This window comes from Telopea speciosissima, chromosome 1, assembly GCF_018873765.1.
Source record: "Telopea speciosissima isolate NSW1024214 ecotype Mountain lineage chromosome 1, Tspe_v1, whole genome shotgun sequence".
Taxonomy (NCBI): domain Eukaryota; kingdom Viridiplantae; phylum Streptophyta; class Magnoliopsida; order Proteales; family Proteaceae; genus Telopea; species Telopea speciosissima.
The window spans coordinates 1,590,312-1,602,612 of NC_057916.1; the positions used below are offsets into that span (position 1 = coordinate 1,590,312).

Consider the following 12,301-nt stretch of genomic DNA (forward strand, 5'->3'; position numbering starts at 1 on the left):
AGGGAATACTAAGCATACTTAAACAAATAAAAAAGACTGTTTTACCCCTACATAACAGAAAACAGAAAAATAAAGGCTCCAACGAAAAATAAAAAGAACAGCCAAATAAATCATGGCTTCGGCTTCTTCCTAGTGCTTGGATCTGCATCAGAAGACTGCATTGAAGTTCCTGATTCAGGGTTTGAGATCGACTTTTTCAGCAGGGTGAGATCAATTCTTCATCAGGGTTTTGAGATCGACTCTCCATCAGGGTTTTGAGATCGACTTTTTCAGGGTTTTGGCTTTCTCTCTGAGTCATTGGTACATATTGCAACTTCACTCTATTTTCAGTGTTTGTGAAAGATGTCTGAATCATCAAAGAATGTAATTACTGAGGTTGTGTCTTCATCCTCCAACCGTATTACTGAAAAGAAGTTAGAAGGAATTACCAACTTTCAACAATGGAAGCAAGTTGTTAAGTTGGTATTGATTGGTCGTGACCAACAGTACCATTTGACGAAGATTAAACTTGCTGCTGATGCATCATGGGACACCATTGATGAATGTATTACGAGACAATTGCTGAATTCCATGGAAAATCAGATTGTTGATTTAGTAACCCATATTGATACTATTAAGGTGTTATGGGAATATCTGAATGCTCTGTACTCTGGACAGGACAACCTATCTCGTATCTATGAGTTGTCTCAGGAGTTTTACAGAGCTGATCGAAAGGGTCATCCTATGACCCAGTATTTTGCTGACTTTAAGAGGATGTATGAGGAGCTGAATTCCCTACTCCCTATCACTTCTGATGTACAACAGATGAAGAATCATTGAGAGCAGCTCGCTAATGGGATTTTTGGGTGATCTTGGGAAGGATTTTGATTCCGTTCGTTCTCAGATACTCGGTGGTGATAAGGTAGCCGCGCTTTCAAATACTTTTTCACAAGTTCTACAAGTATCTTGTGAGAATTCTCATGATTCCAACGCTGCGGATTATTAAGCTTTGGCTTCTTTTACACCTAATTGTGGGCCTCGTAGTGGGATAGGTACTGGTGGTACTCGTGGTCATGGGGCTGGTTCTAGCAAAGCTCCTTTTTCTGGTACTCAGATTGGTTCAGATACTTCAGGTTCGGTGAAGACTTGACACCATTGTGATCGCGCCCAGGACATATCCAACGCTTTTGTTGGAAACTCCATGGCAAACCACCACAACAATAGTTTGCTAATTCTGCTGCTACATTATCTCCACATTCTGAGGGTAACAAGTGAAGATGCCTGATGAGGATTATGTACGCTTGACTGATTTTCAGATTTCTCAGTCGTCCCAGCCTCCTACTGCTACATTTGTTCAGACATGTGATGCTATTGCATGTCTTTCGACTGCTTCCCCACCCCTGGATCATTGATTCAGGTGCATCGAATCATATAACTGGGATTGCACGATTTAGCACTCTAGTGTTGCTTTTGTTTAGCTAAAGTTACTAGTACAGGCACTGTTCATGCCACTCCTTCTTTACCCTTATCTTCTGTTCTTTACTTACTTGAGTTCCCTTTTAACCTTTTGTTTGTTAATAAGTTTACCAAAATTTATAATTGTTCTGTAACATGTTTCTCTGATTCCTGTGTCTTTCAGGACCTTACGACGAAGAAGATGATTGGTAGAGGTCGTGAATCGGAGGGGGGAGGGTATGTCTACTTGAGGACACTTCATCTGAGGCATGTTCGAGTCTAGCGTCACCTCACCAAGTCCATTGTCGTTTGGGTCATCCATCGTTGGATAATTTGAAGCTTTTAGATTCTCGTTTTTGGAGAATAGAATCTAGAGACAATCAAATAGAATAAAGAAATCTAGATAGAATAGGAAACTGTAGACTACCCAGGAGACAACTCAGCAAACAACTACTAACAAAGACTCTCATGATAGGGACACTCCCCCTATTGTGAGTGCTGCCTAACAATACTACTGCCACACTTGAATGGGTCCAATAGGGGTACCCATGACACGTTATAGGACTACTAATAAATAACTTAACAAGTAGTAAGGGGATCGTACACATTACGTTTTTCCCACATACCCTTGAATGTATTATAGAATTTTATTTCCTTACCTTTACTAAAATACTTAAAATAATTACAATAAAGGACATAACTTATGTGTAATTACACATAAGCCCTTAATAAGAAAAGAAAATATTACAAAATACCCCTACGGAAACTTTAACACGTACTTTAGACGTGTTACATTTTATTCATTCTTTTTTGGGGGCAATAAAAGAAAAAAAATGAGATCAGGCTATTGTAGGCAGAGTAAGGTAAAAGGTTGCTCCATTGCAACCTGGTGGTTGCAGGTTCGAATCAGGAAACAGCCTCTCCGTGAAGCAGGGGTAAGGCTGCGTACATATCTATACCTCCCCAGACCGTACAGTGGCGGGAGCCTCGTGCACTGGGTACGGCCTATTGTAGACAGAGTACAATGTTGGGAGATGGCTTGCAGCGAACGATGATTTAGACTGATAATTGCACATTCAGTGGTGATAGGAGGATGGCAGCCACAACTCAAAGGACGAGGAGTTTATTCACTCTCATTTCAGATTTCTTGTTAGAGAAAAGATTGCTACACTGCCCTTGTACAGATTCCTTTATACCCTCCTCACATAATAAACAGTGGGGCCCACTGACATTCTCTCTCCTATTCCGACCATGTGGGGGACCCATGTGGACCCCATATGGATGTTAACATATTTCCAACCCCTCATTGGTGTAGTGCACAGATTCCTTCTTACACAGCCCCTGTAGGAAACCCTTCCCCCTTCTTGTTATTATGATTTGCAAACAAAATAATTTCATCTTCTGTTCCTAGAGGAGCAAACTTTACAGCCCATATGTTGGCTAGCATAGCTTCACAAACTGATCAGTCTCTACTCCCTAGAATGGTTTGGTTCCAATGCAAACTAGCGAAAGAATACTTTAAATTACGACTTATCATCATGTATTATGTATAGACTTGCAGTTAGCTGGCCTTGAGCATGAATTGCAGCAGGCACAGTTTCTTGTCATCAACTCCTTATAGTTTAAATACAGTTCTAAATATAACATGAATGGGAAACAGAAAATTAAATAGCTGGGACAAGGAACCACAATATGTTTGTGTAAATAAAAACTCCATAAATTCGAACATAACAAGCCATCACAGAAGAACACTAGAGCATTAGGCTTTTTAAGGTTTAAAATGTTAAGCACCTCAATAAGCTGACATAATTCTATGGCTCTACGCAATCTTGAAAATCCATCGGCCAAGGTAGAATCTTCTTTGAAAGTGCCTTTACAATCATAAGTTTCCATTGATCCTCATTAAAGGTGTTTGATTGAAATTCAGTTGCTTGTGCCAGAATTAGATATACAAATTAGCAACAATAACATGTTAAAACATTGAAGGATGAGAATTTCTGAATCAATGTGCAATTGCATGCAGCTCTTCTGAATAAGTTAAGAGTCTGGATCAATGAAAAATCATCAGAAATTATCATATTGGAGGCAATAAGCAATCAAATTTTGCCTACATACCAGTCTACCGAGACATGAGAAGATGAAACCATGGATCCATCACGACATGGCTGCGAGTCGAGCTTCAAACACAAACCCCCTAAGTAGGCCATCCCCATTCCCCGGGACCCCATCAATCCATTTCCATTCCCCCTTCCCACCTTCGGAAGAACAATTCCACATGGCCAATCTCCCCACTCTTCTCGCAGAGAAGCACACACGATCCCCACCTCCAAACACCTTAAACTTACTGGACTCTTGAAAACACCGGAACATTTCGGCCGGCATTCGACCTGCCTCATCCCACTCCAACGTATCCAAATCTAACTTCAAAATCAAAATCGTCGAACACGAAGCATTCAAAGAGAAAGACGACTTTAGCCCACCCACCATCAGAATTCGATTCCCCGAGGCCCTAACAAGCCGGGGCCTCTTCAGTATATCAAACACGTCGCCCCATTCGTGTCTCTCCAATCGATTCCAACCCTGCGACTTCACAAGCTCAGCAAGCGTGCACGAGAACAGCTTCCACTGGCTCCGCCACGGAGTTCCAACGTCGCAGAGTGCGAAAACCGAGTCGGAGACCAGAATCGGGCTCCGAGGTTTGGAAGCCAAATTGGAAGAGAATTTGAGCCATGATCCCGTGCCGGAGAAGTAGAGAGCAGCGAGTTCAGTAAGAACCAGGACACGGCCAGCGCTTCCAACCAGGACGGTGCCGTGGCGAGACCACGCGGAGCCCAGCGGGGGTAAGACTCGGAACTGACGAGTCAACGGATTGCAGAGGACGAGAGATTTGCAGGAATCGGGAGAGTCAGCCCATAGGTAGACGAGTCCGAGAGAAGAAGCGACGGCGATGGGAGACCTGAAGGGGAGGAAGTCAAGGGGGAACCTGATCCAGTGGTTTTGGTCGGGGTCGAAGACCGGGAGAAGGGGTCGGGAAGACACGTGGCGGTTGGGGTGGTGGTGGTGATGATGGTGAGATGAAGGGCGGAGAGCGATGAGACGGAGGGGTGGTCGGAGGGAGAGAAGATGTAGGAAGGATGGTGACGTCAGCGTCTGGTTGAAGAATTTACAGACGGAACGGGAGATTAAGATCTGATGGAGTGGAAGGTAGGAGAAGACCTGATGGAGTGTGTCCTGCGGGAGGTAAAGAATCGGCGAAGTTTCCATTTCCTTTCTTTTCTCTCGTGTCCCTCGGACTAATCGGAAGGTGAGCCGAGCTGAGGTGAATAGCTGATGCGGAACAGAGACGGTGAAACGATGCAGAGGCTTCGGCCGGAATTCAGGAATTCCGGGAGCGTAGGAGACGGCGGCTTTTACATGTAACGGTTTTGGGGGTGATGACGCGTTGGGAGGGTTGGGTTGTTTTCTTCTCTTTGTCTATGCTTTAGATGATCCTGCAGTCAGGATCTCATCTCGCAAGTTGAATGTGGGTCCGTATTTTATTCCAATCCAACGGCAAAAAGAAGGGAATCTTAAATGTAAAGACGTTTTGGATACCGAAAGTTGGGGTAGGACTGGATGAGTGGCTGGATTAGTTTGGTCCTCGGGAAGCAAAAGTCTCTAAGATATATATATTTTATTACATTCTATAAATGGGCCATCTGACAGGTGTCTCGGACTTTCAAGACATGGGCTGACAGCCGCTGACGGTCTGATGCAGGTTGGCAGGTGCGCCATAGTACCATGTACACCACAACTCGCCACGTGTTTGATACGATGAAAATGAGGGCATGCTCATCAACAAATCTCTTCTGACATGCTCGGATGGACCCATTCGAACAGTGTGTTCGGTCAGGAATGGAAGGATCATTTAAATTCTTCTTACGAGAGACACCGCACAACCGTATCGATCAACATACCTCAGGAGATAAAGGTCCGTATAACCCGCTTTTATGTGACTAGGATCAATTAGAAATTGACCATGAGACACATTCCATTCCAAGCTGTGATGCAATCCCTAGCAAGGATTGGGACAGTCGGTAACGGTTCGCATGAGTCAATTATATCTTCACCTTTCATTAAAAATTGAAATTTTCTTTAACAATTTTACCCTTGATATCCGATCTAAGATTGATTAAGTATTGGTATCGATCTTGATGGATACTGATATGATCCAGTCAATCTGATATCGATATCTCAATCCATACTTCCAAGTCCCAAAGAAGCACATTCCGACTCTTCTCCCAGAGAAGCACACTCGCATCCCCACCTCCAGACACCTTAGATTTACTGGATTCTTGAAAGCACTGAAACATATCGGGCGGCATTCGACTTGCCTTGTCGCGCTCCAACGTATCCAAATCCAACCTCAAAATCAAAATCGTCGAACACGGAACATTCTTAAAGAAAGACAAACTTGAGCCCACCCACTTAAAGAATTAATTCTTCTAAGGACCGGACTAGCTGGTTTGAACCCATTTGCCACATAAAGAATGATTTAGTCACTTAAGAATATTATTGGTTTTTTTTTTTATGCAATATATTTAAAAAATATAATATTTATAAGATTACCACTAAGGGCTTAGGAATTGCTACAACGTCCTAAGGCCTATAAAAAGTTTGGAAATTTGTTTGGGTCATGGTAAGCATTGATTTGTCACTAGAAATGAGCTTGAGTTAATTTCAATACGTCACAATTTAAAGTTTTCTTACAATTATGCTTGATACTTATTCTAATTAGAAGAAGAAAATTCTCCTTTTCACCAAAAAAAAATTAATAAATAAATAAATCTCCTTAAGAGTAATTTCATTTTGAATAATAAAAAAAAAAAACTATACAACTAAATGTTTACAATTTTCAAAAAAATGATCATCCTTGTAAATGTATCCAGATGGTCTCCAATTACATTCCTCCACTGCCCCTTCATATATGTAACAAATCTGTTTAGAGGGGGAGCGCGCGGGTGGGGGAGGAACCAAAAAGTGAGACAACTTAGAATCATATACACATAGCAAGCATGCAACATATATTTTATGCTTATCTAGTACAATGACAGTAAACTATTAAAATTATTATGGGAGAGGGTTGAACAAGCGGCATAGAAGAGCAACCAACGAGGTGTGACAAAATGGTTTAAGAGGACAGCGAAGTCATTTCCTGTGAGGAGACAGAGACCTTTTCCCAATTATTAAAACAATCTGAACTCTTAAGAAACAGTTCCTTGGTGTTTTTTTCCTTCCCTGCAGTCCCTCCAGAGGAAGAAGATGATGCTCTTGTCCTTCCTCTTGAAGTCCCATTGCTGCAAATATAGCTCGTCGGAATAGGTCCTGAACTGAATTTGTAAGTCTTACATTTTGGCTTTGGGACTTTGGGGTGGATTTAGATACTAAAGGCTCTGACTGGGTAGTTACACTGTTTGGACTAACTAGGGGAGATGATTCACTTCCTCTAGTAGTGTCACTTTAAGCAGATTTAGCTCATTAGGAATGATTCCTGAACTAGATTTCTAGCCATCATTATGGCTTGATGATTTGGTAAGGTGTCTATTTCTCAATTGCTCCGGTTGGCCAATTATACTAATTGGACGATCCAGGGGTGATAGTGATTGAGTTGTGGCCTTTATTGCAGTTTTCTGAGAAACACCTTCCTTGTTGGATTTGGTTCCAGTTTTGAGCTTTTATGATAATCAAAATTAATAAGTGGAAAAAAAAAGAGAAGAAGATATACTGTAAAGATAAAGATCCAGGATAGGTTAGGCTCACCATCCTGCAGACTGTATATGTGATCACTAAAAGTAGCAACTCAACATTCAAGCAGTGGAAGACAAAGCTTGCATTTAACCCTGAGCTTTTCCATTTTCCTGAAATATAAAGGAGCTTGGGTAAGTGGTTTGCATCATATCATGTATGCTTTAATATGGTTTAGCAAAGTGAGTAATCATGTAATTTGGCAATACACATCTCAGGTTCCCAATGGCAGTTGATCCATAAAGATGTTGGGTTTATAAAAAAAAAATCAAATATTCTCTAAGAGTGTTAATGAAGAAAAAGGGGAAAATGACAGAAAAATAAGGAATACCTTGTGACGATGAGATTCTCCTTACAGACAAACCATATATGGCAGGAAATTGGTGTATTTTGTAAGACGAAGATTGCTTTTAAGGCCTGAGCTTTTCCATTTTCCTGAAATATAAATGAGCTTGGGTAAGTACGTGGTTTGCATCACATCATGTATGAGTTCATATGGGTTCGCAAAGTGAGTAATCATGTAATTTGGCAAAACACATCTCAGGTTCCCAATGGCAGTTGATCCATAAAGGCGTTGGGTTTATAAAATAAATCAAATATTCTCCAAGAGTGTTAACGAAGAGAAAGTGTCATCTTCTACAGGTTGGTTGAAAGCCCAAATTGACCATCAGGTTTCTCATGGCCCTTGACTCCCTCCTCTAGTTCCTCTAATCATCAATTCTTGGGTCTAGGGCAGAGAGGACACAATTCCTCAAGACCATGTCCCATTTCAAAACAAGTGACATTATCTGCTACACGATAGGTTAGTGGGGGAAAAATGCTAATGACAGATATGCCTTAGTTACACCTACTCGCGTGCCATGTTTTGAGTCCGATAAGACTCTTGAAACCTGTAAAAATAAACTAAAGAAAAAGTTTAAAACAAAAATCTTTGAACAATTCTGGACCATTACAAATCCTACTGAAAAAAAGGTGGACTGTCAAAGCAAGGCTTACTTGCTGGTTGACGGGAAAAAAAAAAAAAAACAAAACAATTACATGGTGATGAACATAGAATGGCTGTATATTATTGAATGGTTCATACTTTGAATAATGCTTGTCTGCTGCAGCTCCCATGACAAGCTCTATGATCCCATAAGGAGCAATGAGCTATTGAGCTCTAAAATCTCTCTCAATATTTGTCCATTTTGATAGATCGTGTCTCTGCATGTACCTGTAAAGATGGACCAGTAAGGTCAATAATCATTAAGAACATGAACAATGGCCTGGAGGCCAAAATTGCCACATGGATGTCTGCAGATATGTATCAGTCAACCTTTTAAATTCACAATCACCTAAGGAAAGCTTTTGCCCAGAGTAATTACTGTTCTAAATAAATTATTGGATTTATTTCCTAATCTTAAATAGAACAATCACTTGTTCTTAATACAGTGTCAGTTATTTTTGAAATGCGAGTTAACATCGAAAGTAACGCAAGGAAAAGAAAAAGGAAGTATTACCCCTGCATGGAGACATATGAAGGTACTAATTTAGTATATCATGCATTTCTTTCTTTTTAATTAATTTATCGGTCTGTCCTGACTCGCTACTCATCTATTCCCACCGGTCTAGATTACAATTTAATGGGAACTACAGTGGTGAAATGAGGGAGCACTGTAGCTTACTGTTTTTCCATTAGTGGTGACTATGGTGGCATCATTGCCATTGATTTCTATCACTTCTCCATCAATCCACACTTCAACCAGGATCCTCTGTCCGTACAAAAGATCCGACAATGACGTTGAATGTAGTTCCCCGCACCAACAGAAGACCAGAAAGAATGTAATTGGAGCTTCTTAAATACAGTTGAGAGCAAAGAAAAAGAAAGGAAGGATCAATAAATCAAAATGAAGTTCAACACTCTCAGATAAGGAACCTGGACTCCCTCCTCTAGTTTCTTTAATCATCAATGCTTGGATCTAGAGCAGAGAGGACACAATTCATCAAGACCATGTCCCATTTCAGAACCAATGACATTATCTGCCACACGATAGGTTAGATGGGGGCAAACGCTAATGAAAGATATGCTTTGGTAACACCTACTCACTTGCCATGTTTTTAAGCCAATGAGACTCTTGAAACCTACAAAAATAAAATAAAGAAAAAGGTTAAAACAGTAACCTTCGAACAATTCTGGACCATTACAAATACTAGTTTAAAAAAAAAAAAAAGATGGACTGTCCAAGCAAGACTTACTTGGTTGGTGATGGGGGAAAAAAAAACAATTACATTGTGATGAACATAGAATAGTTGTATATTTTTATTGAATGATTCATAATTTGAATAATGCTTGTCCGCTGCTGCTCCCATGACAAGCTCTATAATCCATATTGAGCAATGAGCTCTAAAATCCCTCCCTTTGATAGTGTTCAGAGGGGGGTATTGGCTTCCCACATTCTCAATGGGTGGGGGAGGAGGCGGAGGAGGAAAATACAAGTTGCACATGTAGGATTGAACTCCCGACTTCTAGGTTTTACCTAGTGGATCTCCTGTCTTCGGAGTAGTTTACTGTCATAAGGTGTAAATCAGTTAGATGTCAAGCTGCTTGCTGTTGATGCATGATCATTAGGTATGGGTTCTGTCTAGTGTTTGTTTTCTCTCCGTATCAACAAAATGCCACTTCTTAAAAAAAAATACAATATTTTAAAGCAAGAGATGTTATGTACCCCACTACTTCAAGACAAGAAACTAAAATAAATCAACAGTTCAGAGAAAGATTATCATAAACATAACATCATCCAAAACAATAACTAACAGTTATTCAAGTCTCAGCAAAATGCTAAAGCAGTTAACAGGTCCGCCTTCTGTCTGCTGAATCCACATTTCAATGCTTAAGTTAGAGAAGGTAAATGCAGCCTTCCCTTAATCTATACTGAAAATAACAATCAAATAAGCATAAACCATAATAAAAAATAAAAAAAAGCCAAAACTAAAAACATAAACAATAAGAGATGAGCATCTGCTATAATCATATTTCTGCAAATCAACAAATATTTCACCACATGCATCTCTACAATCGACAGTATAAAAAGCTATTCGCTTAGATCTCCACCGACATTTTTCATTGATTATCTTCTGAAATAGAATCATGTAGTAAGAGGGAATAAGTGATTTAGTATAAACGAAATATCATCATCAAATACTGTAGGGGTAACATTAATTCTATTTATATTAATAAAGAAGAATGTAGATTTTACTTTGGTTGTAAAAGAGCAACAACTGACAGCTACAGAACCGAACTTTGTCATAGAAATATTCTTCAAAGCTCAACAAATCACCTGTAATAATAGAAATAGGAAATTATTACATACCAAATATAAAATTTAATGGCTTGAAAATGGCATGCTATATCCACCAAATTTGAACATATTATCTAAGCATCAGAAGATGGAGAGAATAGGAAGGGGGGGGGGGAGGGAGGGGCGAGACATTGTTCAAAAATCTCAGTAAACCTATTCATACAAAAAATCAATATTCATTAATTATAGGATTCATAACAATGGCATAAGACTCAGAGAAGTCATGCAGTTAACCTAAAACCTATTCGAACTGCCCAAGGTTCAAGAGGTCAGCAATACCACAAAACATATTAGTCCAGGATTGCTAAGCCTCGGATGAGACAACTAGACCTGAATGGTCTGTATGGCTCTAGGCACCAGAGGTCATTTGAAAATCATTGACAGAATGACAGGTCAATAAAATGTCCCAAAATCTAAGTGTTTGGATCATTTTGATCAGAAAGTCTTACTTCCAACCAAGGGTTAGTTAGCAAGAAGGTCATGTTAAAATTTTTTTATTAAACCATGATCATGATAATATTTGAAGCCAAGATCTTGTCAAACAAAGATTCTCCCCAAAATTCAATTCTATGAAATTGGAGAAACTCATTAAAGAGGCCACCAACTCTGATGGTGGAGTAAAATCCCAAAAATTACTGGACTAAAAAATCTCCAACAAAAATGAGACAAGATATAGCCAGGAAGATGACAGGAACAATTAAGTGAAAATAGAAACAGAAATTCTCAGAGTACCAAGAAAACAAAACTAAACTTGGAAAAAAAAAATAACGGCAAACCACATTGCTGGTTAGTTTTGGTACCATTACCCACAGTTCTGTACTTCTGTTCATCTGCATGCATAATTCTCACTTTTAAACTGCCCTCACCTGTGCCTGTCTCAACCACATTGCTGGTGAAATTTGAGTTATTTTGAACTTCAAATTGGGAGACTCTGGCAGCTAAAGTTAAGATGTCTGAAACCAGTGATAATGCACTCTTGCAGAATCGCATGGAACTAATCAAGAATCTGACAAAACAAGAAGCAGCACAGGAGCCACCCCTAGTGACATCAAATCACATAACCTTAACCTCAATTCCCTATTGGCATGATCGTATACTTAATTGATAAAAATCACAATTCAAACGATCAAATTCTCAAATCTCACACAGAAGCTGGTACAAAAATCCAAAAGTTATTTGACTAATTAAAAAAGTTCCTAAACAAGGAAGGCATGCCATATAAGTAGATATTCTGTCAGGTATTTAAATTTTCAGTCTTTTTAAAAGATCAGATTTGGAGATGCCATTCTAAAGAGGTTCTACAATCCAATGCCTCATTTGTCTATAAGATTCTGTACAATCTGGCAAACTGATTAGATAACCTTGGATTTGGATCCTCTACAATGAGCATCCCAAAATGAATAATTGGAAGGAAAGATCTCCACATGATTGTGTCCCCAAAAACTTCCCGACATAACAAGCTGCCATCTTTGATAAAATCACAAATTGAAGGAAAAAGGGGGGAGGGGGGATTCAAAGGAATATCAGTAAGGAAATTGAAGGCAGAGAAAAGGAATAAATTAATGTCAAAGATTGAAGAAAATATATTACCATTAGAACTATCAACTGTGAGTGGAAGACGTCAAGAAACCCTCCTCCATCCATGAACTGGAAAGCTGTATCCATGATCCAAATATTAACAAGAAATGAGAAAATACAGAGGAAATGAAAAGATACAGAGATTTTGGGAATGTTTCTCACACTAA

General features: G+C 39.6%; 1 protein-coding gene across 1 annotated transcript; it reads right to left on the reverse strand.

Moving 5' to 3' along the window:
- Window positions 1–3,298: 3,298 nt before the first annotated feature.
- LOC122654300 (SKP1-interacting partner 15) lies at window positions 3,299–4,890 on the reverse strand. The gene has a single exon (XM_043848330.1). It carries the CDS (start codon window positions 4,696–4,698, stop codon window positions 3,589–3,591), a length of 1,110 nt encoding a protein of 369 aa, XP_043704265.1. The 5' UTR covers window positions 4,699–4,890; the 3' UTR covers window positions 3,299–3,588.
- Between the last annotated feature and the right edge of the window lie 7,411 nt (window positions 4,891–12,301).